Here is a 26,751-nt window from a genome sequence, read left to right on the forward strand (position 1 = left end):
AGGCTGACATACAGAACCTGAAAATATTGTTGAGAAGAAGCACAAAAGCAACTACAGCAAGGGTACATAGCTGACCAAAATTACCCAAATAAAGTACCTCTAAATTACCTTTATACATGTAAAAAAAAAAAAAAAAAAAAATCTAATAATGTAGATAAATTACAGAAAAGTAGTATTGCAAGATAAATGTATGTAGAGCACAATCCAATCATTACTTTATCATATGTTAGGTTCTTTAATTTTGGTGTATGTTATAATGTATAGGATTTGCTCCATAAAGCTTCTTGAGTTGAGACGAAACAGAATTCCCGTAGGAACACAACATTTCCTGGCAAACTGCTGCATCTCTAAGGCAGCAGGTAGTGCAGTTAGAGCTACTACCAGTCAGGTTCAAATTCCACCTCTGGCCACAGCATCGTTGAGTAGCATACTTACCTTAAATTGCGCCTGAAAATATGATCCACCTTTATAAATAGGCAAATCTTTGTAAGTAGCTTGAATATGTAAGTCATTTGGGAGAAAAGCATTACCTAAAGGAATAAATAAGTAATCCACTGTCTTACAGTGAGATGTGGTGAATGGCACAGACCTAAACAAACACTGAGATAATTATTTAGACAAGACAGAAAAAACAAGTGTCATGCATTTTTTAACAAATTTAAAGTTAGACAGCATTTATCTTGCAGAAAATTTGATCCTCTCCTTAATTTATTAGCATAAGTACAGATAATATTTTTGTTCTAAGTGTCTTATAATGCCCCCTATTTGCCTCTGTATTAATCAGATGAAGCAATAATAAGATGAAGCATAAACATGAGACTCAAAAATACATCAAATACATTTATCATGGGTAATTAACATTTACTCACAAATTTTGCATTTACCAAACTCAAACATATGATAGACAAGAGACGAGTAATCAGTGAGTTCATACGTAAAACTAATGACTCTGCAGATGGTTAATATAATACAATTTTCAATTAAAATGAATAGAAATTCAGATTTCCTGAGAAAATTATAATGTAACCCAGAATCAAAAAACCATGTATGATGTTGTCAATGTAGATAAAAGTTACACTTTCAGAGTATTGTCATAGTAGCTGAACTATAGTTTTCATATTCATTGCTATGAATTTCCCTGTGTAGGCATACTTGGATTTCTAGACCCCTTACCCACTTTTCTTCTCATTTTCAGTCATTCTCTTGTCTGATGCTCCTTTGATTTGCTTTACTGAGTGTTTGCTTTCTTTTCCCACATAGTGATGCCAGGCAGAAGACTTATTGTTGACTGAAGCAATGGCAGTTGGATCAGTGCAACAATGGGCTGACCCAGCACAGTGGACTCCTTGCCCTCCCTCTGAAGCACCGGGGGAGTTTAATCCAAATCCTACACTGCTCACAGCACACTGGCAATTGTGGTCCACTGCCCGCAGAACTCAGTGCAAATGGACTAATGACATGATGATATAACCTAAGCTTGAACCCAGATAAATATAACAAAGACTTACAGTAACCAATAACCACTGTCTACAACTTTTTATCCACATGACCTTTTCCAAATGAAAAGGACTGCAGTGGTTTACGTTACATGACAAAAGTCCCAAGCAAAACATATCAGAAATACTTTATAAGGTTTCTGTCTTTAAACAATCAACGTTAATTCGGATTGGTGAATCATAACTTTGTTACAGATGTAAAATTTTGCAAAATTATTTTCTAGACTTTGTATAGATTGAAATCATTCTTTTGGATCCTTTAAGTAAAAATATACTTTCACTAATATAGCATTGATAACATAACAAACACTGTCTCCTAAATCAATGACAATATAAAATTATTACATTGGTGTACAAGTAAATGACATATTCATATGAATATGATCTTGAATTTACATATGAAATTACTAATTACAGTATTAATGGTTACTTTGATGCATAATTATTTATATAAATGTATAAATGTATACATAAAACTTAATGTCAGAATATTTAAGTTTTAACAAATTTCCAAGTACTCACAATAAAAAATTCCCACATTTTCCTTGTCACAGGCTCAGGGTGGAAGAAAACATTGTAACACATTATGACAAAAAACATTTCTTTCAGACAATGTATTAGTACAGGTAGTCAGATCAAAGCTGAAATATTAAATATGTTGTGATAAGTGTTTTTTTCATATTATCATATTTGACTTGCTTAGCAGATCCCAAAGAGATACAGTACAGATAAAGAGCATGAGTTAGGAGATTTAAAAAGAGAGGTAAAAGTGAGAGGGAACCTTCTCCACATAAAGAGGAGTTTCCGCTATGAATATTCTACACAGTTGAAACAACTACTTCAACAAACGAAACTTCGCTCACCTTTTCTCCCAGAGCTAGGTGGTCCTGGTGGCTTATCGGTTACTGAACCTTTATGGAAAAAAAGCACAACAGCACAACACCTTTATAGGAAAATGCATGTATATAGCATACACACTGACTGCATATTCCCAACCTTGGGGAAACAAACAATTAGAGTTGTAGGAGTATAATGCACTTTTGCTCTTTTCTATAATGCATGAAAGCAAAACCATGTAGCATTTACATCATCTTACACAAAACCAACTGAAACAACTTTCCTGTAGCATTAAGTCCATAAAGTTAATAAATATGTTTTTAGCATAGACATAAAATAAAATAAAAAAATACTTTTAAAATCAGCCAGGTACTCAATGCTTTCCACATAAAGGTTGTAAAGCTATTTTCTGAGTTTCAGAGTAACAATAATAAAGGTATAATTTTGGACAGAAGAATTCTTATGACAAAAAGTAACATACAGAAGTGAAGAAAGCATTCCCATCAAATCATTCCATCTCAACAGCTGGAACACAGACTTCTGATCATTTCTATTAATAGTTGCCAAGTATTAAATTAAGACATTTCAAGTAATTTAAAAAAAAAAAAAAAAAAAAAAAAAAAAAAAACCCAGTACCCAGCTTGCAATTAAATTTCCTAATACTGAGCATGACATTACTCAACTTTTCATTTTCATTTGTCATTGACCTGAAAGAATCAAATTTCAATTGCAATCCTTGATTTTTACATACCAGTTCGAGGGTGTTCTAATAAAACCTACAAACAATAAAACTTGCAAAACATGAATCCGTAGTTTATATATTAGTCCATCGTTCAGTATGTTGCCTGACTACTAAGCAGAACAATGCAGTTTCTCCATGCTGGACTTCTGCATTTAATAATAATTAATGTTTGTGGAAATACTGAGTTACAGTTCTATATGAGGTTGCATGCATGGATGCTACAGGTGTTGAAAATTAGATACTTAAAACCGACTGAAATAGGGTGGAGGGCACATCTGAATGAAGGCAATCATGAAATTTACTACCTGACAGTCCACTCGTCCCAGCATGAGTTCCCATAAATTCATGAAAGTTTCCTGCAAATGTATTTAACGTGAATCATTCTGGTCACTCAAACACGGGCATTTGGACAAATAAGCATAGGAGAATGTTTGAACAAGACTGAGAGCTTTCCATCTAGGCTGGGTTGAAAGGTGCATGCCAATATTCATTTTTTAGCATTTGTGCTTTGCACATCTGTCGCTGCTCAGTCTTGAGGGCACTAAGCCAAAACTGCTTTCAGATTATACTTCATGATACTCAAATAAGTCTCAAAAGTACCCAAAAGCAAAAACATACTTTTGCATGAAACCAAAATAAAAATATTGGATCTTATGCAGGACAGAATGAAGAGACAGGAATGTATAAGTAACACTGTTCTTGTCGAAACATCTGATTATGGGTTCTCATCCAAGCGTCAATGTGTTCTCTAGATAAAGGATAAATGTTTGAAGAATTGTTTCCGTATCCTGTGACTTTTGGCTTCTGTTAGTCGACTCCAGAGAAGAAAAATTAGCACAGCATGAGTTCGAATTTGGATCGGAAACACATGGATATTCCCCAGATAAAAGACCACCAGGAATGCTCCTGCTCACCAGCTGAGTTTTACCTGGTCATCTCATCTAATAATGACATGATCAAACTTTGTAATCCAGCACCACAAGGTCTGCAAGAGCTGCAGTCCAAATCTGGGGAATAATTAATATATTGCCATCGGTAATAATTCAGAACAACACACATTGTAGTCCATCCAGCTGTATTTATCCAGTTTCAGCAGCACCACCTTTCGCACGGCTTCCTCCGAAACAGAACCATCACTGGCCAGCAAACAGACTATGGACAAGAACCACCTTGGACCACAGCACAGAATAAATTATAGACTGCGAATGTCTCACTGCTCTGATCAAGACCAGCTGTACTTAGTCACAGAAACACTGCAGCACAAGCATTTGGGTCATTCAAGTTCTGTATAAAATGCTGATGAAATTCTGAATACTCAAAGCTGGTGAATCATAACTAAACCAAAAAAAAACTCTCCATAAACAGTACCTGAACACACAGGGGTCCTATTTTGGACTGAGGATCCGCTCACTGGCTTTCCGTCGGGTGTGACGCACCAGCAGTACCCTGTCAAAGTGTGGCACTGAACCTAAAAGGAGCAAGGAAAGGCAAATGGGGATAGGATGGCACCTAAACCTTGTGTCAGCCAAATGGGGGCTATGACCCTAATTTGGCCCCATTTCAAAAAAATACTATCAGACTCTACAAATCAACATCAGAAACACTGAACTGAAGAAGGACTAGCTGATCCATCTATGCTGACACAAAGGGTGTGATGTTCCTGAGTACAGGAAATGCAAGACATAAGACAAGACACTTTGTGGATAAAATCAGTCTAATTTAAAGGAGAATACAAAATACACACGAGAAACTCTTAGATACGCGAATACATTAAATAGTTTGGACAAAAGAAGGCATACAGTGCATCATTTTTACAGATCAACTCAGACCTGGGCATAGGACCCATCCTCATTGCACTCCGGGATGAAGATGGACTCCTGTGGCCGTTTGGCCTGATCCAGGGCTTGGGTCCTCTCAGCACGGCACTTGGAGTGGTCAGCGTCTGTAGTACAAGCACACCTGTACTAAGTCACTATGCACTCTCCGCACGCAAACATGACGGTAAGGGCAGCAGGAGTAAAAGAAGAGCAGGTTGGACGATGTCTGCGTGGTGTAAGGCCAATGAGGCCATTCAAAATATATAGTTTTAATTTATTTTCCACTATCTTACCGTGTGAAAAGCTTGATTAATAAGCACAATGAGTTGTAAAATATTTAAAGCGTACTGAATTATGTGACCTTACTTATGAGGTCATGCTTAGTTTCTATGTCTGACGGAAATCCCTTTGCAAACTAAGAATATTTGTGTGGTCAGTTCACCATTACCTATTACTGCTGTAGACAAATCAAAATATTTTACAAGTTATGCATGGCAGTTGCTATGTATCATTTTTGAAATATATTTTATCAGATAAAGTATGGCTAAACCACTGAGGTCACCGGGATAAAAAGTCAATATGTATTTAAAGAAGAAAGACATTAATAGTCTCACGATAGCATAGACCGAGGACCACACGGTAGAGTTTTACATTCCACCCATTTCTCTTGAAGGTAATTTCCTTTGAAGGAATATATTATATCCAAAACACTCAGGTCTTAGTGTGAGTTCCCAAATTTTTCTTGGAAATTCTGATAAGTGCAAGTTATTTTTGGAACAGAATACCTAGTCCTAAAGTCACTTGCCTGCTGCCAAAACACACAATACTCCCTTGTCCTCCAAACACATACACACGTAAAGCCACACACTTCATGTGCGAAAACACCGCATTAATTGGCCACTGCAGCCGCTAACCCCACCCCATATTTCTAAGCTGATTTTTCTGGACCTGTCAAAATGGCAAAACATGAAACACCTGGTGGACCTTCAAGCCTGGTGATCGATAGTCAGAAAAGCAGGGTGAATGTGGACCTGGTCTGTTTGGTTTGAAGCTTTAATCAGAAGCACACCGTGAGCTTCAGAGCAAAGCTTGTCAGCCTTGTCAAGCCATGCCAAGTTCAGTGGGAGTACGCCAGACTCCTGGGCTACTCCTCTGGACACAGGAGACTACAACAATCCGACTTGAACCCAAACCAACGATACATGGAGATGGTGTCATGATAGTCTTAACGTAACATTAAGAACAAATTTCATTTAGCAAAGGGGAAAAGTTATGGCTTCATTTCATGAGCACTAACTACAGAGCAGTTTTTAGCACTATTTTTTTCCCTGCTGTCGCCATGATTGATGACCACTCCTTGGCTAAAAAGCAGTTTGCTCACGTTCATCAGATGGGGGATCTAAGACTCATGATTCTCTGGGGAGGAATAAGGTCTACTACACACACACACACACACACACACACACACACACACACACCTAATTATTGGTATAGGAGTTTTTTTTTTTTTTTTTTTTTCCCTCCTTATTCGTTTTAACCAGAACAGGTGAAAAACTTAAATACAGAGATGTGAAGAAGGCTCGACCCTTACTCTAAGCCAATTCATCTTATCCTCAGTAAGTGCCGGTCAGCCACCAGTTCAGGAAATATATGACCTCAATCTGTAAAGATTTATACGTGCCCAAATGGGTGGAAAATGAAAGACGTCTCTACTCAACCCCATGTGATACTGTAGGACATCATCTGGTGTTTCAACTCTAATCTGGTATGAATGGGGCATTCCTTTTCCTTCAGCTACTCATCCATTAAGCCAATGGGTTGTTTGGGAGCCAAAAAACTCAATGGCTGTTTAGAAGAGAAACATGATCTTTGACTGTTATAGGAAGATGAACAAACTTTGTGACAGTTTGAAAAATTAACACAACCACTGTGAAGGCAAACAAAACCATCACATTCTGGAAGAGGAACAAACCCACCAGAAGTCTAAAAAGCAGGAATTTTTTCAGTCTTCTAAACAAAACAGGTTCGTTCAGGGCTTTGGAAGACAGGGGTAGCAGCAACATACCTCTTGTTTCAATGTCCTTTCCCTCTGATGAGGATGTTGGTCCAGGTCCTGCAGGGGACTGGTCAATTTTTTGCCAGCTTTTACCTGAAACAACCCCATGAAACATTACATGATACACTGTTTTTGCCTGTGCATGCAAACATGACACAGGTAGGTGCTGTGTTTTGCACAGAAAATAAATGAGGGTTAAAAAAGAAAAGATGGAACTTTGTGTTGCTTTCTTGCCTTTGCAGCGGCCGCGATGAGCTAAAGAGAGAGTACGATCTCTGCACTTGGCTCTCTGTAGGTCACAGCTAGTTTCATAGCTTCGCCCATCCGAGCCACACACTGGCTTGCCTTGAGTCCTCGAGCAGATGACACCACACTGGCTTTCCCGGTCTCCAATAAGCCACTGGAAGAAGAACGAAACAAAAGTGATTAATAATATACCAATGACAAGAGTAGCAAGCAATATAGGATACAAAGCCACAGCAGCTCCTCTCAGGTCTTCAGATTCACCTGTGCAAGATAACTAAAGCCAGAGGTACATATGGGTTAATTCAGAGCCTGCAGAGACAGAAGCAACATACGCTTCTTGTCTCTAACTCTTTTTCCATGTATCCTTTATTGATGAAAAATACTGCTCACTTTTGTGGAATTATCTTCATTTATTTTGAATGTAAACTATAATAAACACATACTTTTGCATATACAATTAGTGCATGCACAGTATATTGCCCCTTTAACACGAATGACAATCCGTACAATGGAAATGACCTTACAGGATTCCAAAAGAAGGATAACAATACAATATAAACAGCACAACAAAAACAGACCGGGGATATAACGAAACAATTCTGTATTGCTTTAGCTAGTAAAGGAGCTGTCCAATTGATTTATGGATTGTCTAATTAGTCTGTAATATTCAACAGAGGTATTTAGTAATATACAACCGCTGAGTTCCTTGTGTAGCAATGCCATTATGTACATTCAGGCAGCATTTGGCCAAGACAGAAACTCACATTGTACAATAGTTTGATTCAGATAAAGATTTATCATGGGCTCAAAGGAGGAACATTTCTCTACAGAATTAATGATAAAGGAATTCTTTTCCAGTCTAGAGGAGCCCAGCCATGGAGTTTAGATTGGTGTACAATTGCAAGCTTATTTCCCCTCTCTCCACATCTATTTTTTAAATTATTTTGTGCTTTTCCTTCCCTAGACTCGTATTTTCTTGACAGCAACAATAAACATAAATTGGTTTACACTCTATTATTCTTCCCCTTAACTTTTCTCTTGGCTCTGATCATTCTCTGTACAATTCTCCAAGATTTAAGAGAGACACAGCACTGGATCTAGCCAAGGTGCTGCAGGATGTCACAGGAGAGAGACAAAAAGCAGTGAAAACATTGGTGCTGCCAGGCCTGAAGCATTCCTGCTAGGTTATCATCTTAGCATGAGAACACACTGAGCTAAGGAGCTGTAGAACACTATGAATTACAGCCCACTGGCAACCAGTGCCTTGGCTGGAGCATGACTCTGATGGGCACGCGATCTCGCAGCAAGCAGGCAGTCAAGAGCAAGTGCGCCAACAGCACCTTTCACTATATCAAGGAAGTAACACTTCAGCTTTACATGTTTGAGACAAAAAGCTAAGAGTGATAAAAAAAAAATATGGAAGGGAGTTTTAATGGGCTTTTAAATATGTACGATAGCTTTGACTGTAAACTGAATATAGTAAACATTTAAAAAATGTGACCTTCTTTACACATTTTCTATGTGTTTCATGTAGTCTTCGCAGACACCAAGCAGTATTAGTGCTTTGAAGCTGGCACCAGTATCAGGACTTTTCATTTTACATCACAGTCTGTAAATTAACCCTAAAACAGTATAACAGACCAAAGTTGATTATTGCATTTCTAATTAGAAAAATGTAAAAATTATTGGCGGTGAGCAGCACAGAGATGATGCTGCCTGAGCTGTGGTAATTGAACAAAGTCAATCATCTACGAAGAAGTACAAAAAAGCATGTGCAAGGTTTATTTCATGGGAGGTGTATATTGGCTCAGAAACCAAGCACTGGCCCATTTAAATGAATCCTTATTCTGCACTGAATGTATGAATGACTTTGGCATGAGCCATGGACAAATACATCCCATTAGGCTACAGTTTCAGCAGATTTCTAGAAAACATCATGTTGGCTGCTGCAGTCAACAAGATGTCTTGAGGTTCCCTATGAGAATGCTGTGGTTAGCTTCTCCTGCCCTTGAAGTGAAATGTTCCAGACCTTCCTGAAGAACTACAGTGTAACTGGTTTCACGCTCCAGTCTCAGTCAAATGCATTTTTTTCTTTTAGCTGCACTCAAAAGCATCATCCCGAAGCTGTTGTAATTTAACCACTAGTACAGCATTTGCAGCAGTGTGACCCAAACTGAACAATTTGACTATAGCGGAAAACTGCCCCTCCATTATCCAGCCCCATGACAAGGGGATGCGGTGGCACAGTGGGTTTGGCTGGGTCCTGCTCTCTGCTGGGTCTGGGGTTTGATCCCTGCTTGGGGTGCCTTGTGGCAGACTGGCATCCTGTCCTGGGTGTGTACTCTTCAGCCTTGTGCCCTGTGTTGATGGGTTAGGCTCCGGCTCACCGTGACCCTGCTCGGGACAAGCGGTTGTAGACTTTGTGCGTATGTAGTCTACTGATACAACACAAAATGGAAGAATATTCATTCTGTTTCCAATCAGTGACAATGTGCTTTGACTGATATTTGAAACACCAAAGCCAAAGAGATGGAAAAACTTAGTGGTAAAATAAATTGATTTAAAATCAAATGGACTCATGGGTTATTGTTTTCTAATTTATAATTTCTCATACATTTTCCTATTTTCATTGCAGAAATAAAATAGTGAGTGGATGACCATATTTTCCATTTTATTCCTAAAATACATATTTCCAAGAGATTTTACGATGACTCTCTCTGGTCATTTCTCAGAGAATTCTCCAAATGTTCCAACATGAATCTTTTTTTATTGAAACACCTGAACAATGATGCCCTGTCTCACACTCTTGCTATGCTGAAAGGTTCCTGCTTAAGGGCTGCAGGTTCACATTCAGAGTGCTGCGACCGCTGAGACAGAAGTCCCACCGGAGTCAGCACGCAGTCAGCCGGCACTTGGCAACCTTTGCAGAGGAAAATAAATGAAAAGCCACTCCAAACTGCATGAGTAAGCGATAAGAGTCTGGAAAAGATACCTGTAACCATCTCCAACGGAAACAGGCATTAAACATCCAGTGCCTGCGATGTCGGGGTTCCCAGAAAAAGCGTCCACAATGATTGCCCATTGTTCATTGTGCTGCCGTCATCATTTGGTGCAGATGTGGCCGTCGGCCCGCCATGCCGTGCCGTTTCAGGTGCAGGGACCCGGGGCGAGATCGTGTGAACAGGAGGGGCACCGCGGACGCAGCACACTGAGCCCACTGTCAATTTGAATGAGTTCAGCAGGCCCTCATTTGGCACGACTCTTTCCACTTGAACAACAAACACTTGAGCAACTCCAGAAAGTGGAGTCGGCAAAGTAACAGTAATGTTTGGTTTCCCGTTACAGCGGTAAGCTGGCTAGCTACTGTATATAGAAAGCAGACTGCAGCCCAGAGCCTGTTCAAGTTCTACAATTAGCGTTAGGACAGCTACATGTGAAGTAAGCTCATAACAAATGTCATAAAAAGGCAGTTTCCACATCCACAAATGAAGCAAACTATGTAATCAATTACTCATTTGCTTTCAGTGACTCTCGGACATTTAAACACAATAAAACAAATACAAAAATATAAGAAAAACAAAATTCTTTGACATAGTGCAGTTACAGGACAAAGAAAGGTAAATATGAGGAGACTAACATACAGTTATGCTATAACTTTGGCCTCCAGTCGCTTAGCCAGAGGAACATAAACGCAACAAATCCATACAAAGTAAAAGTCAAAGTACAACCAGATAGAATCTAATGCAGGCAAAAAAAAAAAAAACTCAAAATTCTCAACTTATGGTGGGAGCATTCCCCTGAGTACCTTCAAGGTGTCACTGACACCTTCCTGCCCAAGAAAGTGTAAAGGCAAATGAGTTCTGCTAATTTTCTTGCTTCTTTATAATGGACAATGTAAGAATTACAGGTGAACCTGTGAACACCTGAAATGTGAAGTCAAGGAGAGCCTTCTGGTGTCAGCAGGCTAGAACTTTTTTGTTTTCTACATTACTTAGTTTATACACAAAAGACCCTTGCATCATGTGACCCAAAGCAATCTTCAGAGTTACAATTTTACACTTCACCTGCTTAAACAGCTGGAAATTTGACGCAATCCAGGGTAAAAACGTTCTGTAGGGGGAAAAACAGCAGGCCTCCTCCAAGACTTAAACTGCCATCCTTAAGCACTGCTGAAAATGTCCATAAACTATCGCAGAGGACTTGAATTATTGCCAGAAGACAAAGCTGGCAGGTAAACATGTTAGACAGCTCAAAGCAGGAAAAGAATTCTGCTGACAGCAGATACAGTAAAATGGAATTATGGCGCAGATTTTGTATTTGGAGGCTCCTGAAAAACGTATAAATTTAGACATCATTTTAATATCTTTACTGCTTTTCGCCACAGAAAGAAATCAAAGTGACACATCAAACGCGATATTAAAGAGAGCCGGAGTTTAGTCACGGCACGGGACCGCAACACAATAAAATCCGCAACCAAAGGAAGCCGCGTTTAAAGGTGATTTAAAAGTCAACCGAAAGCTAATCCAGAGTCCATCCCGCTTCCCCCCCGTCCATCTGAACATCTCAGAGAAATCAGCTGGAAGTTTCTCAGCCTCTCAAAAAGAGCCAAAGATCACAGACAGTAGCCTTTATCAGCTTTGAGGAACTTCAGTGACCTTTAACAGTAACAAATGAATAACAACAAGCAATGTTGTCATATATTGTTAATGTGCTGCATTTTCTACAGCCCTGGCCAATTATAGTAATGCATCATTTGCTTTTAAAGTCCCAAAGCAATCAATCACTTAATATCATAAATGTTGGGATGGGCTGGCGAGTTTATGCTGCAAAAAGTAAAGCCAGTGAAAAACTTCAGAATTTCTTAAAATTATTTAGTGGCTCGGGGGTGCGGTGGCACAGTGGGTTGGACCGGGTCCTGCTCTCCAGTGGGTCTGGGGTTCGAGTCCTGCTTGGGGTGCCTTGCGACGGACTGGCGTCCCGTCCTGGGTGCGTCCCCTCCCCCTCCGGCATTACGCCCTGAGTTGCCGGGTTAGGCCCCGGTTCCCCGCGACCCCGTATGGGACAAGCGGTTCTGAAAATGTGTGTGTATTTAGTGGCTCATGTTTTGCTCTCGAACTGTGATTGACGAATGTGATTTTACTATTGCTGGCATGAAATGATTTAACAGTAACACAGTAAGAACTTTACCTGCAGCATGCAAAAGATTTATATCCATCTTTAAACATTAAGTACTAAAAAAATGATGAGGGTTTAAGAAAGTTCCTTTAGATGGGTTCCAAACCACATCAAGAAGAGGAGCGCGTAATAGGTGCTCTCCAGCAATAACAATGGACTTTCAAATTAATTTTATATAAGTTGGAAAGGGCTTACTCATTTGGACAGATTCAGCACTAAGCTATAAAATTCACTGTAACAAAAATTATTACATGCACTCACTCATAATATTGTTATCAAAGCTCTTTAGCTTACATTTTAATGAGCTACAAGTATATGCTCCTTATTTTTGACAAATTGCCCATAATACCACACTGTAGTTATGGATCAGTGCTCTTCCATAACCTTACAGGAATTACTCTAAATATGCTGTTATACTGTAGTTGGCAGTGGATTCTCACTGAAGGCTCTAAACTTCTACACATTATAGTGAGAACCTCATACATTGACTCTCACTTTAATGCAATAAATGATTCCAAAGCCCATTCAAACAAAACGTAAAACATATGAGAGTTGCTTACGTTTGCATTTTTTTCCAAAACACAAGCAATTTTTTTTTTTTTTTAAATGTTGGAATATCTCCACACAGCTATTTTTCAGGGTTTACTGTCCTAGGGGACAGATTTATTACAGAACTGTCCTCAAGAGGTTAGCAAAACATACACAAACACAGTCATCACAGAACTCGGTGAGCTACAGATCCAGTCACAATTTGCTTCTGACTGGGATCAGTCTTTGATTTTGACAAATTAACAGTATTCCACTGAGGAACTGAGAGGCAGAATTGGATAGAAAAGTACTTATGAAAACAGTGTAGACAGGAAGGGTCACGGAGAGGAGGAGCACATATCAGCAATCATCTTCTGCCAGACAGATGAGGAAACTGCAGAGACTGATGGACAATTTTGACTGCAGAGAAGCAAAAAAATTTTGGGGGGGAAAATAAAAAAAACAGGTGTAGAATAATTACAGTATATGCACGTTATGGAACATGGACCAGACATCTCTGTGGGAGATGACACTAGGAAAGGGACGTCCTGGCTTAGTCAAGCCTGGAGATCAACCCCTAATGTGTGAGTATGTCATTATGTCACTTAATGATTCAACTGTGTCCATAATCACCAATGGTCTCATTTGTCAAAAAGAAGAAAAAAAAGGTAATTAAACTTTGCAGATTGTTTTTTTGTTACTGGGGGATGTAGAAATGAGTCTGCCAAGGCCAGTACTAATTGTGTACAGTGTGTGGTTTTAATGCGCCAATTTAATCACTTTTGTCCACCAATTAACATTCTGGTATAAAGAAATCCATAAAACACATGCCATCTCTCACAGTGTTTTAATTAACACTCCTTGCTGAAGAACCGAAGAATGCTAAAATGCCGTAGAACTAAAGAGAAATACACGAAACAGCCCCCAAAACAAAAACCACATTAGGTGCGTCTTAATAGGACACCTGTAATTTATTTTTTTCCACCAAAGTCTTTCTGAAATTAGGCTGAAGCTTGTTGCCAACCGGGAAGCATAAGGGTCGCTGGACAGAATCTCTCACCGGAGACGTGAAGCGGGTGTGTCGGTCACTCCACGAGAGACTCCGAACACCCCACTGCCTGTCCTCTGTAGTGCGGACTGCTTTCAGCTTGCCCTTAACCTGTCCTGCAGCGTATCTAACCTGCCTTTACCCTCCCTCTATCCTGCCATCACCCCTTTCATTCCCCTTTACTCTTATCTTCAGCTCTTCCCACATTGCCGCACGTCCAGTTTTCAAAGTTGCACTAATTTTTAACTCCACATTTCAGTTCCGGCGTGACCAGCACAGTGACCAGCAGCAGGTGGAAAACAAATACAATTTTTTTTTTTTTTTTTAAACCGATATGAAGTACCCCACCAGGCAGCCCTCCCTTCTCACAAAAACGACAGTGTTGTTCACATAAAAATAAAACTGCAAACCATGCAGGTATGGCTGACTGCCTACCCCGATCACACCACATTCATCTTGTGCCAAGGTAAACGACCCACCGCTGTAACCAGCAGAACCCGCTTAATACTAACAGTACTCCTCCTCGCTGTAAATAACCAGATCATAATCAGTAAGCTGGTCAAAGAGTGACCTCGGCATTTCATCTCAGGGATGTGTATATTAAAGTTACAGCCCTAACTTGTTAAAAATTAGTGCACGGTTGATACACCCAAGTGTGGGATAAAGAAAAACAAGTTTCCTTGTTTTCCAATGTTCCTGGAAAAAAAAAAAAAAAAAAAAAAGTTTCCATGGCATGAAAAAGCAAGAAAACATGTAACTGCCTTCTTTTTTCCAGGATTGGAAGCAAAAAAGACAAAGTATAACCCCCAGTTCCACAGCAGGTGAAAATCTGATTAAGAACATTCCTTGTGTGTCACTAATGCCCCATCCTGGCCACAGTACAGTCATCTCAGTTAGCAAGGTCCTTGTACAGCTGACCTCTTCATACTTATTGCTTGGAGGGGAAATCAAAACTGAAAGAATTATTAAATAATTCTGTAAGACAGATGAGAAAAGAAGCGTTCGGTCCCTAAATAAACTTTGGATCATCGTCCCATATGTTCGGCTTGTATACGGGGAAACAGGAGAGACACAGGAAAGCTGCCAGCGAAGCTATAAGCAAAATGATGTGAGCACAGTTCTAAATCTTTACTCAGTTCTTCCCAAACAAGCCCATGACTACAGAACAGATGTCATGTGAACGACGCCCACAATTTTTGTGTGCTATGCGACTCAACTGTAACAAGCAAAAAAATAATGGGATCATTCTCCAAAGAATAGTTTCATGAAATTTACCTTTATTCATTTAGCTGACACTTTTCTTCAAAGTAACTTACGATGTTAAGGTTATAATTATTACATGATTAAAATCATTTATCCATTTGTACAGCTGGGTAATTTTACTGGAGCAATTCAGGGTAAGTACCTTCCTCAAGGGTACTACACCCAGAGGTGGGAATCGAACTCGCAACCTTTGGGTCCAAAAGCAGTAGCTCTAATAAAAAGGCTTCAGCTGAGTGGCAGTTTGAACTGGAACTGATGGAGCAAATCATCATATTATGCTGCATGATGACCTACTGCTGACAATCACAGCAACTTACTCGTCTTATTCGTCTGCCCAGGACATTGCCCAGGCTTACGAGAACTAAGGAACTTAAAGTTTGATTCTTGAAACTTTCACTTAGGAATAGCATTTTGTTAATACTTAACCATATATATTAAATTACGCACGCAACAAACATGCATGAAGTTTAGGTGCAATCATCAAATCATCTAAAGGCCACCACTACTACAATGCAAGAGAATAGTTGTGTGTGGGTTCCCATCAAAACCCTTTTTAAACTATTCAATCTTGCGCGCCTATTTTTGGAAAACGGAAACTGGCAGACTTGTATATTCCACTTGCATTATTCCCCCGGTATCCTCACAAGAAAAGGAGAACTGTGTGGCCACTGTATGTCTCCTTCCAGCAAGGCACTAGAGCTGGACACGAGGGCCACTCCAGGCCACTGGAAAGCACAACATAATGAGCTTCTAAAAGGCTCTGGAAACACTTACTGCACAGAACCACAAACTACCAGTTTTCTTCCTAGAATCCACTTGATGATGGGCACTAATTGTGAACTGGATGAGTAAGTATCTACCACCAACACCTTCCATTTCAGTCTCACTTACAATGCATTACTGTTCATCTTTGCTAATCTGAGAAGTACATTTTTAGGTGATATTATTAAATCTTGGAAACTATAAATAACATCAGTTATCAAAATACCAAGTTCTGCCTATTATAGTAATATACGTATATTTGGCATATTACATTTTCTACATATACGCAGGTCCATTGCAAGTCCCATATGCAGGTCAATTGCTGCAAGGTTGAATGGCAAAATCAAACTTTAAAATATCACAAGAAACCAAATACTAAATAATTCTGAACTGATTTTCTCGTTAGACTGCTTCAGTAAAGTACCTCAAGAAGTAATTACAAACATGTATCCAAAATCAAAATGTATAAAGTATGTTTCACTGTATTTGCTGCTACAAAGCCCAGGATTTATCAATTGTCAACACATGGTTCACAGCTTTCACTTTGCTAACTTATTTATCCCCTGCCCAGGCATCCGTCTTCTTCTGACCAGCTCTACTCAAGCTCGCTCAGCCATCAAACCTCTGGAAGCACACATATCGGACATGCCTCCCGCTTCTGGACTCACGTCCGTGCTAATAAATGTCCCAAAGGACAAGCTCCTGAGCAGCCTTGCACCAGGTAGGGTGCACCCTCAGCATGGGGCCCTTATACATGGCTTTTTACTAGTTTACAGGACTTTTACAATGCCTTCATGCAGATGCTATCCCCTTTTGGGGCAGCACGGTGGCACAGCAAGTAGTGCTGTTGTCTCACAGTGCCTGGGTGGTGTGAGAAGACAAGGGTTTGATCCCCACTCAGTCTGTGTGGAGTTTGCATGTTTTGTGTCTGCGTGGGTTTCCTCCCACAGTCCAAAGACATGCTGCTCAGATTCCCCCATAATGTGTGAGTGATAGAGAGAGTTCCACTCAGTGTCGCACTCATGTATGGATGAGCGACCCATTGTAAGTAGTGTATCTAGCAGTGTAAGTCACCTTGGTGAATAAGGTGTGTGGGCTGATAACACTACATAGAATTCTTTGGAAGTGCTTTGGAGAAAAGTGTCAAATAAATGTTTTGCTCATGCCATCTCACTATCCCCCACAGACCCTACTTGCTTTGACTTCACAAAGTATTTATTTATTAATAACAGAGCAGAACTAGGTTGCAGCCCCAAAGACTAAACAGGAAAATGCAAATAAATGCAAATATATAATAATAATGCAAGGGCAAAAGACTAGTAATCCTCAAGGGTGGTCAAGTCAGGTGGACTTGAGAATTCTCAAACCTTTGCATCCATTTGGTATGTCACTGTGAGCAAGTATGCTCTGCAGAAGTTCCGGACATTAACAACAGATGAAATATCTCATTCCCCATTTCTTTCTTAGAGCTTTCAAAGGCTCAAACGTTCTAATTCGATGATACAACCCAAAAGGTGTATTTTATAATCAGACAGACTTTAGGATCACAACTATTTTTAGATTAACTGCATTATAAAGGTTCAGAGCGCCGCATATCATGATCTACCAAAGCGTCAGTCAAATCAATCATAAATATTGCTCAAATTATTGGCTCAGCAAGTACGCCATCTCCTCCTCGCAAAACAGCTGAGACAAATAGAGTTGAACAAAGAAAAGAGCACTTGGTAAAAGCTGCATTCTTTACACATGACAAATTCCAAAGCACCGCACGTCTCCCTTAGCAAACCGTGGCTTTCTTTTTAATCTTACAACACAAGGATTACTCAACACTTTGTCATGTTGCAACGTTTCACACACAAGCAAACCAGGCATCAAAGAGCCGGAAATATTAAAGGGTATTGACCAGGGTTTGCAAGTTTTCCTTTATTTTCAAAGATTTTTCAAAACTCCTTTAATACAGGCAGAAAACTGGCCAAAACAAGAAGTTCTCTTTCCATGTGTATATCCATGAAATATAGTCCAAACCACTACACCCCTAATTTCATTTCACCGTAATTTCGTTTTGCGTAATCTCCCATACAACAAATTGTAGAAAATGCTTCAATTAACCTGCCAAAACACCTTGAATAGGAAGAATATCTAATTCTTTACAAATAATACCCGTTTACAGCCTCTTTAAAGACCACAGTTCTATCACAAGCCTCTACTGTACTATCCAAACTTGTGACCATTAAAATCTGACTATACTTATCCCTCTCGTTAGCACAGCTCTAATTACAGTGTTTAATACTGAATATCAGAGTGTTAATAAGCACAATGTTTATTCAGGATTTGGACTGTGATTATGTATTTGGGTGAATGCTTAGTGTACTTTCCATCTTGACTAAGAGTCCCCCGAAGGGCTCACACCTGCTGGGGGGTGATGTTATTGAGCCCCCCCGACGGGATACTTTTTGACAAAATAGAGGTGGAGGTGGGGTGGGGTGGGGTGGGGCTGGGTTTGCAAAAAACATATGATGGAGTGTAAAACTTAGTGGCCTTTCATATGCTCTGCATTAACATCTGGCCTTTGCCAGTAGTGTGGTGAAATACTTCTCTCCCAAAATCTTCCTAAAAAAAAAAAAAAGTCTTTCTATCCCTTCAGTGTGACTTTAGTTATTTAAGCATTTGCTTTTTGAGTCATGAATGTACTATATCAAATATCACTAAAGCAACAACCAACCAACATCAATAACTGCTCGTCTCAAGCAGGGCTGCAGTGAGCTGGAGCCTATTGCGAGGACACTGGGCACAAGGCCGAGGGGGTGGCTGGGGCACACTCTGGATGGGACGCCAGTCCATCGCAGGGCCACAACTAGTCACCCAGGCACGTAGTCGTGCGAATGTACTGAAGCAATTGCAGGCCAAGCATCGTGCTCAAGGGGACCACAGCTAGAGGCGGGGATCGAACCGGCAACCTCCGGAGAACAAAGGCAGCCGTGCCAACCACAACGGCACCAGCCACCCCCTTTAAATCAACAAATTTAATTTCAATTTCTATTAACAAAACTCTCCTTCCACAACACATAACAGTACTTTAAAATCACACACACATTGTCTGAAACCACTTGTTCCAAGCAGGTGTCACGGTGAGCCAAAGCCTAACCCAGCAGCATAGGGTGTAAAGCTGGAGGAGGGGGAACACACCCTCGATGGGACACCAGTCCATCACAACACACCCCCAGTAGGACTCGAGCCCCAGACCTACCGGAGAGCAGGACCCGGCCAAACCCATCATGCCACCACACCACCACGCCCCCCCCGTGAATCTACAATGCAAATATATTTACACTGGCTCCTCAAATTATGACACAATTGGACTATATTTAATTTGATTTTCTTAGAACTCCTTTTGTTTACTATGCAAAAGCAAAGTTACTTTGAATCACAAGAAGCTCAATCATGCATACTTTCTTAAATTAACACAGGTACAATAAACTCTCAAGGCTTTTTCCATTTTTCTTTTAACTTATAACTACATTAAATTCAAATGACTGAAAACAAAATACAATAATCATGTCCACAGCTCTATTCAGTGCCAGATGCAAATAAGTGTTTCTGAGGCCCCATGTCTGGACCACCACCGAGTATATGCAATTAATGACACTGAATGAATGGAAATAAGTGAATAAAACCCATGCCATTTCAATAACCATTTGTCTTGAGCAGGGTTGCAGTGATCCGGAGTCTTTCCCGGAAGTACTGGGCACAAGGCTGAGAGCGGACACCCTGGATGGGACACCAGTCCATCACAGGGTATCCTCAAACACTCACCCATTTGTCCACTAAGGGCAATTTAGAGACACAAATTCACCAGAATTGCATGTCTTTGGAGTGACGGGAAATCGGAGCACCTGGAAGAAACTCTATGAATAAAGACCATAAACTTAAAAGTGGATAATGAGTAGGTTTCATTGAGCGTGTCTGTGACTGCCCTATAATGGACTTGCTGCAGCAGGTAGCATAGTCCTTACAGCTTCTGCTCTTGTTGTAGTACTCCTGAATACAGTAATTACCCCAGTCTGCTGGGGTACATTTATAAATAACTAAGTAGCTTAATGCTGTAAATTGTTTTTAGAGAAAAGACCCAGAAAAATAAACACATGCAAACTTCCTGCCCATAGTGTACCATGCCTTATGTTCTGTGTTTCCAAGGAAAAGCTTTGGACCACATGAGTGTGAACTGGATAAGCAATTTGTGAAAATGGTAAATGTAAAGCCAAGAAAACGGAGTAACTTCTTCACTGAAAATACGTAATTTTACCATCCAAAAAATTAGGTGTCAGTTACCTTCAACGCATATGAACTCAAATTAATTTGTTGTCTTATATCTTTAACCCTTGAAAATACAGCTATGGATTTAAAGTGAATTAATAGATATGCAAAACAGAGCATTTCCACACAATATCAATACCGACACAGTCATTAATCAATACCGTACTCCATTAATATTTGTCATGTTACAGATAAAAATTCTCAGACAAGGAAGTATTATACTAAACAACAAGAGACAACTGTATGAAAAATTATTTATTAAATTTGTTAAATGTTGTCATTTGTTTTGAAGAAAAAAATCACTTACAATTCTGAGTTTTCACTGTAAAACTAGTACAATATTACATTTATGTTTATTTGGCAGATGCTTGACAACATTCACTGTATGTAAAAGCACACTCAACAACAAATTAAGACACTATAATCAAAGCACCGCTTGTTTGTCTGATAAAATAATTTTACTAGATGCATTTATCAAGTAACTTTATCAAGGAACTACAAAAGTAAGAATGAAACAGCAAATAAATAGCAGATTTACCGGAACAAAATTACACAGCTGTCAGGAGATTGTGGGAAAAATGGGTATAAAAGAGTTGGGTTTTGGGACCTTTGCTGAATGCAGACAGAGGTTTACCGGCAATATCATAAACAGGAAAACACAGGAGGAGGGGATACAGAAAGTGCCAAGATATAAAGTACATTGACAGATGTTTTCATTACTCTCCTAAAAATAATTATACAGTATAACTTAAAAAGACATTAAATGCATGATCTGCACACACTTGCATGCAGATTTTGTCACTACTTAACTTTTTGCACATGTGCCAGAACATAAACTATTTACATAATTATTCCTTGCACTCTATTCCAAAAGGAAACACATTTATATCTCTTACAGACAAATCATTAAATACTAAATAGTAAATAAAATCGCAAGAGGCAGAGTAGATGGTAAATGCTTTTCACTTTCTGGATCTTTTTAATTAATATCTATTTGCTTTTAACAACAAGAATAAAAACAGGAACTATGTACAGGGCTGCCCAGAATGTGCTCCAAACCTTATTCAATGCAATAAGGCCTTGGAAAGTAATGTGCAGGATTTAATTGTCCCTTCTTTTACCTTTCGCAACTTTGCTGTTGAACATTCCACAAGAGCAATATTCCCAAAGTTAGCCAGCTACGCTTAAGTGGCAGAACAGGTGTCCATCCATAGCCCCAAAATGCTCTTTTTTGCTGCTGCTGCTGAGAGTCCATCTCTGATGAACAAGCAGTGCTAAAACAGTATCATCAGTCATCGGAAAATGAAGATCTTTTGGATGATGTGTTTCTAAGATAGCAGACAATGCTTCAGCTATGTAAAACCATGATAAGTCTATGACCGGACAGTCATAAAACGTGTGTATGAGTTCCAACCACTGCAGAAGTACACAAATGATGAACGGATCTTGTTTCATCTATATTCGGTACCATAGCTATGGCATTAAACAGGCTTTATTAATATGCTTTAATGTATATTTGCAGTTCAAGGTTCTCTGAAGGCCTAGAGGTGTATCCCCATACTTTATCCTAGTTTGCTTGAATGCTCATGTCTCCCTCCCACTTTGAAATACATGAAAGCATTAGAATATGTGAGCAGTCTCCCATAGAGGTGGAGCAGTTCCACCTGTTGTAACAAATCACTGCCTCATAGGTTGGGGTTAAGTTCTGGTTCTTTCCACTAATTATTCATACCATCGCAAATTTCTTTGTGTTGTATTACTTCGTATAAGCATGATTTCATTAGCAGAAGAATTCCTAAACCATACTGTACTCATGTAGCTAGTGCAGAACTGCAGACCCTGTGAACTCATAATAACTAAATCCATATTCTTACACATCTGACTTCTAAATACCGCAGGTTCTCTTGCTCCAAGATCACAGCTGTGCGGAAAACCTTCTCACTTGATATCCAACTAGAACATTTCAAAGTCATTCATAAAGTTCAATCCTGCTTTTCCATGCAGAAACTACTGCAATAAAAATTTGTACAAACTAACCATGCCAAATGCTTAAACAGAATAATACAGAATATAAGACACATATCTACAATAATTCATTAAATAATTTAACTGTAATAGTTAGAAATGCAACGAGGCCTTTTTATCATTTCACAAGCCACATAAGTCAGAAGTAATACAGAGAAACAGACAAGTACACTTTGCTTTTAATAAACTAGAGTACTGCAACTTGTTATTGCCAGATTCATAAATACAGTGTATTAGTTACCATCATGTTCCAAACAGATTTACACCCTGTCTTTAAAAAACAGCCTTTACCCTGGTCAGCTCACCACTGTTCTTTGAAAGAGCATTTGTGTTTTTGGGTTATGTTTACCTGTGCAAACAGGGATAGTACATAAATAAGACACCAACATGTAGGCTTGCTTATTTAGTGTTCCAGTGAGGTAATGGCATAAGCCTTCACAAGACCCAACAGTTTGGTCATTTTTATGCATGTATATGCTACACATTAGCACCAAACTTTTGGTGAAACTTATGTGTTTGTAAAATTCAGTAAAATTATTGCTTCAGTTAGTGAAACACAGTCTTTTATAGTTTTTAAATTCAAAAGGAATCTACATCCTTTTCAGATGCTAAAAGGAAAAGTAAATGCCTTTTCTATATTCTGGTCAAACTATGGAAAATTAGAGTTTGTCTACTGTCAGAAATAATTAATTACCCAAAACAGAACTGGACTTTCCACTGAAGTAGAAATCTTTGAATATGGTCGTGTTTTCATGCTATACGAAATTTATCCATTATTTATGGCTTTATGGCAAAAGTTAATGGTAGCAAAGCAACTGCCACTATTTTGCCATGGCAAGGGAATATACTTCTTTGGTTTTTTCAATTTAAGACTGCATTTTTGTACCATGTAAAAATTTATTTACCCTTCAGCTATGATTATGCACAGTTTTCGTGCCAGTAACATCCAAGAAGAACAGAGTGGGGGATATGTTTTTCCACATCTCTCGTATGCAATCTATCATACATTTTAGTCATCTGAAACTGTGACCTGGACAGTTCTGATTTATCTTACCGAATTTTTTGTATCTAGAGCTAATGCAGGTTTAAAAAAACAGAACGAAAGCATTCCAAAGAAAGCACTTATCTAACAAAAGCTGTGATGTTTATCCTGTTTAATAAGGCAATTATGTTCGCCCTGTCTTTCTTCAATATGGATTGTAGAAAAGTGGTTCAAGGTGCTTCACTTAACCATAACCCGTGAGATGGTGCAGCTAAAGGTAAGGTGTAAATAATAAGGCGTAAGGTGATGGAAATTTTGCTTTCTATGAGATGAGCTGAAAGCTTCTCAGCAAGGGTGTTACTGAAAGCCTTTGTGAGATGGCGTAGATGTAACCTTGTATAATGTGATGGTGACTCAATCCTACTTGCCTGTCGTAGACGTGCTGCTTGGCTATCAGGACAGCTGGTAGCATAGTGGTTAGCGCTGCTGCCTTTGGACCCAAAGGTTGCAGGTTTAAACCTAAACTCTGGCTGTAGTACTCTTGATCAAGGTACTTACCATAAAATTGCACCAGTAGTGTTACCCAGCTCTATAAATGGGTAACATGATTGTAAGTACATTGTATGTTGCTTTGGAGAAAACCATCAGCTAAGTGAATAAATGTATTTAATAAAATCTATGAAGCTCTTATCTTCCAAGCAACATGCACCTGACATCCATTCACGTGTTCTTCCTGAACATTATGATGTCTTCCACGACATGGAAATGACCACAGAAGCATAACTTTGTATCACCTCCTCAATTTTGTACAAAGGCAATGGCACAGAAAAGAGGGGCTGTCCTCTCCCCCCCAAGAAAAACCACCTATTCCCCTCCCCCACAAACACATTTTGAGGAGTTTTAACATGGACAAGAGTACAGTGTAATCACACACTAATGCTCCCACACACACACACACACACACACACACACACACACACACACACAGAAACCAGTTGTCCTGAGCAGGGTCACGGCAAGCCGGAGCCTAACCCAGAAACACAGGGCACAAGGCTGGAGGGGGAAGGGACACAGCCAGGATGGGATGCCAGTCCATCACAAGGCACCCAAGCGGGACTTGAACCCGAGACCCACCGGAGAGCAGGGCCCGGCCAAGCCCACTGCACCACCACACTCCCCACAACCCTGCATACTACAACCTTTCTAGCTTTTTTTGTTTTTATAAAGTTATATATGAAACTAGTCAGTAATGAAAACTCCTCCTCTTTCTTAATATATTTTTTGATGGTTAAAACTTGTTTCATTTCTGAACAGTAACATACATAGTAACTGTATCGGATCCTACAGAAGACGGGAATAACTTTTTTATTATTATTATTATTATTATTATTATTATTATTATTATTATTATATTATTACTTCTTGCGTTTCTCCATTCAAGCAAAGCACTTCATTCATTCGTTCACTTGTAATAAATGTCAGGTGTTATCTTTTACAGAAAACAGACAAGCGGGTGCAGATGAAAATGGGGAGTAACTAAGCGCACAAGAGAAACTCATCAGCACAGAGCAAACTCCTCCAGGTTAAAGGGGGGCGGGCGGGTGACGCTACGGGAAAGAAACACACTTATAAAGCACTAAAAACTCAAAACATACTTTTGTCAGCAAAGACCATGACTCCATAAAAAAAAAAAAAAAAAAAAAAAAGAAGAACAGCCTAAGCCTGTCACGGGGAAAAGCAGCTCAGCACTGTCACTGTGCGGAGCGGTGTGTGGGGACACCTTTTCCGTGGGTGTGTGTGGGTGCGTGTGTGTGCCGCGCGCGCACACACACACACACCTTTCTCCAGGGGACATTACCGGAGCGCCACAGCCGTGCGGTGACACCTCACCCTCACCATGAGGGCACCGCGAACATGACACGATAATGATGATTTCTCGACATCGTGATTATTTGAGAAAGTTTCGTGGGAAAAATAATTATACTGGAAGTCTGCAGAGGCTTTGTTTCGGACAGCTAATAATAAAATATCCTAAGGCTGCTGTGTGTGTGTGTGTGATGCAGGGTGTGTTTCTCAGCTCCTGACTAAAAGTGTATACACTACTACTAGTACGACTGAGACATGATGTGAAGCCCGGCTCTGGACAAGCGCTCCAAGTGTCGCATTAAATCATGTGCGGTGACACATCGATCGATCTGCCCCGATTTCCCCCACGTACCGTACGCTGCTCTAACTGAATGACATTAGGCTTTTTAATGATCCTTCTTACATACATGTGTTTCACGGTTGTCTCACTCACCCGTGGACCTGTTGGCTTCTGTGCGGAGGTCCGAGGCAGGAGGAGGAGGCACAGCAGCGGCAGCGCGAAAAAGAAGGAGAAAAGGAAAACGGCGAAATTTCGGGCAAACATCATTCACTGACTGCAGGGTCTGAAGGGCGTCTGTCGCACCGCCGTCCCCACTTTAAACTCACTGCTTTTACTTCACTTCGATACGATCTTAAATGAGCACGGAAAACCAGCTTTCTTGGGATAATAGTTTGTACTTCTATGTATGTACAGTTACATAGCTTTACTCGGGAGCGGTCCTTTACGAACTGGCTGTCACCATAGTGACGGATTTTATCCAGCGTGCCGGAGCGCTCGAACCTCACGACCGCCACAGGTTAAGTGGCTCAACTTCCATTGGGACCCATTTAAAACTTAAGTGGGCGGGTACGAGAGCGGTGATTGACACCTATTGTGTCCAATGGCGATCGAGTATCCCTGAGCGAAGTCGCACGGCTCTTTTCGCGCATCGATCGACGGGGGAGCTCCTTTAATATCGCTCCACCTCACTTGTAGTGCTTTTCACCTAATATTTCGAACGGCTATTTTTTGAGCTTTATTCTTTAAAATTGCACTTAGAAACAACATAGGAAGGAACATAGAACACGACAAAGAATACAGAAAGAATTAAATGTTTATGCACAAAAACGTGAATATATATACAAATGATTGACACATATTAAAAAGGGGCTGCCGCTACTTTCCGCTCGCACATTCGTATCCCACCTCTTCATTTCTACTTTTGATCAAGGTTCTTAACCTAAAATGCTCTAGCGAAATACCCTGTTTTATTAAAGGGGTAGATGACTAAGTCGCTTTGGAGAAAAATATTAGTAAATGAATAAATGTAAGCATATTCTTCTGTATGTGAAAGATGGGATGTGATAGTTTAACATAGTGACACTCCTATTATTAATTTAGCATTAAGTTACTGAAATAACTCAAATAAATAGCCAGCATGTGGTGCAGTGGTTGGAAACATTGCTTTCCAGTGAAATTGACCAGGGTTCAAGTCCCCACTCCTGTTGAAATACCCTTAGGCAAAGTACTTGCCCTAAAGTGCTACAGTAAAAATTGCCCAGCTGTATAAACTGGTGAATAATTCTGAGTGTCTTTGTGTCCAAATGAAGCATT

General features: G+C 39.8%; 1 protein-coding gene across 3 annotated transcripts in view; it reads right to left on the minus strand.

The window, feature by feature from the left end:
* Window positions 1-25,942, minus strand: part of smoc1 (SPARC related modular calcium binding 1) — a 51,449-nt gene extending 25,507 nt beyond the window's left edge. For all 3 annotated transcript variants that reach the window (XM_018727297.2, XM_018727295.2, XM_018727296.2), the window contains exons 1-6: window positions 25,591-25,942; window positions 7,183-7,348; window positions 6,958-7,041; window positions 4,905-5,017; window positions 4,444-4,543; window positions 2,360-2,407 (exon numbers count right to left, since the gene is read on the minus strand). In XM_018727297.2, the coding sequence (XP_018582813.1) occupies window positions 2,360-2,407; window positions 4,444-4,543; window positions 4,905-5,017; window positions 6,958-7,041; window positions 7,183-7,348; window positions 25,591-25,704 (625 nt within the window). In that variant the 5' untranslated portion in view covers window positions 25,705-25,942. The remainder of the gene's footprint in view (window positions 1-2,359; window positions 2,408-4,443; window positions 4,544-4,904; window positions 5,018-6,957; window positions 7,042-7,182; window positions 7,349-25,590) is intronic.
* Between the last annotated feature and the right edge of the window lie 809 nt (window positions 25,943-26,751).

The sequence above is a fragment of the Scleropages formosus genome, chromosome 15, assembly GCF_900964775.1.
Source record: "Scleropages formosus chromosome 15, fSclFor1.1, whole genome shotgun sequence".
In the NCBI taxonomy this organism is placed as follows: domain Eukaryota; kingdom Metazoa; phylum Chordata; class Actinopteri; order Osteoglossiformes; family Osteoglossidae; genus Scleropages; species Scleropages formosus.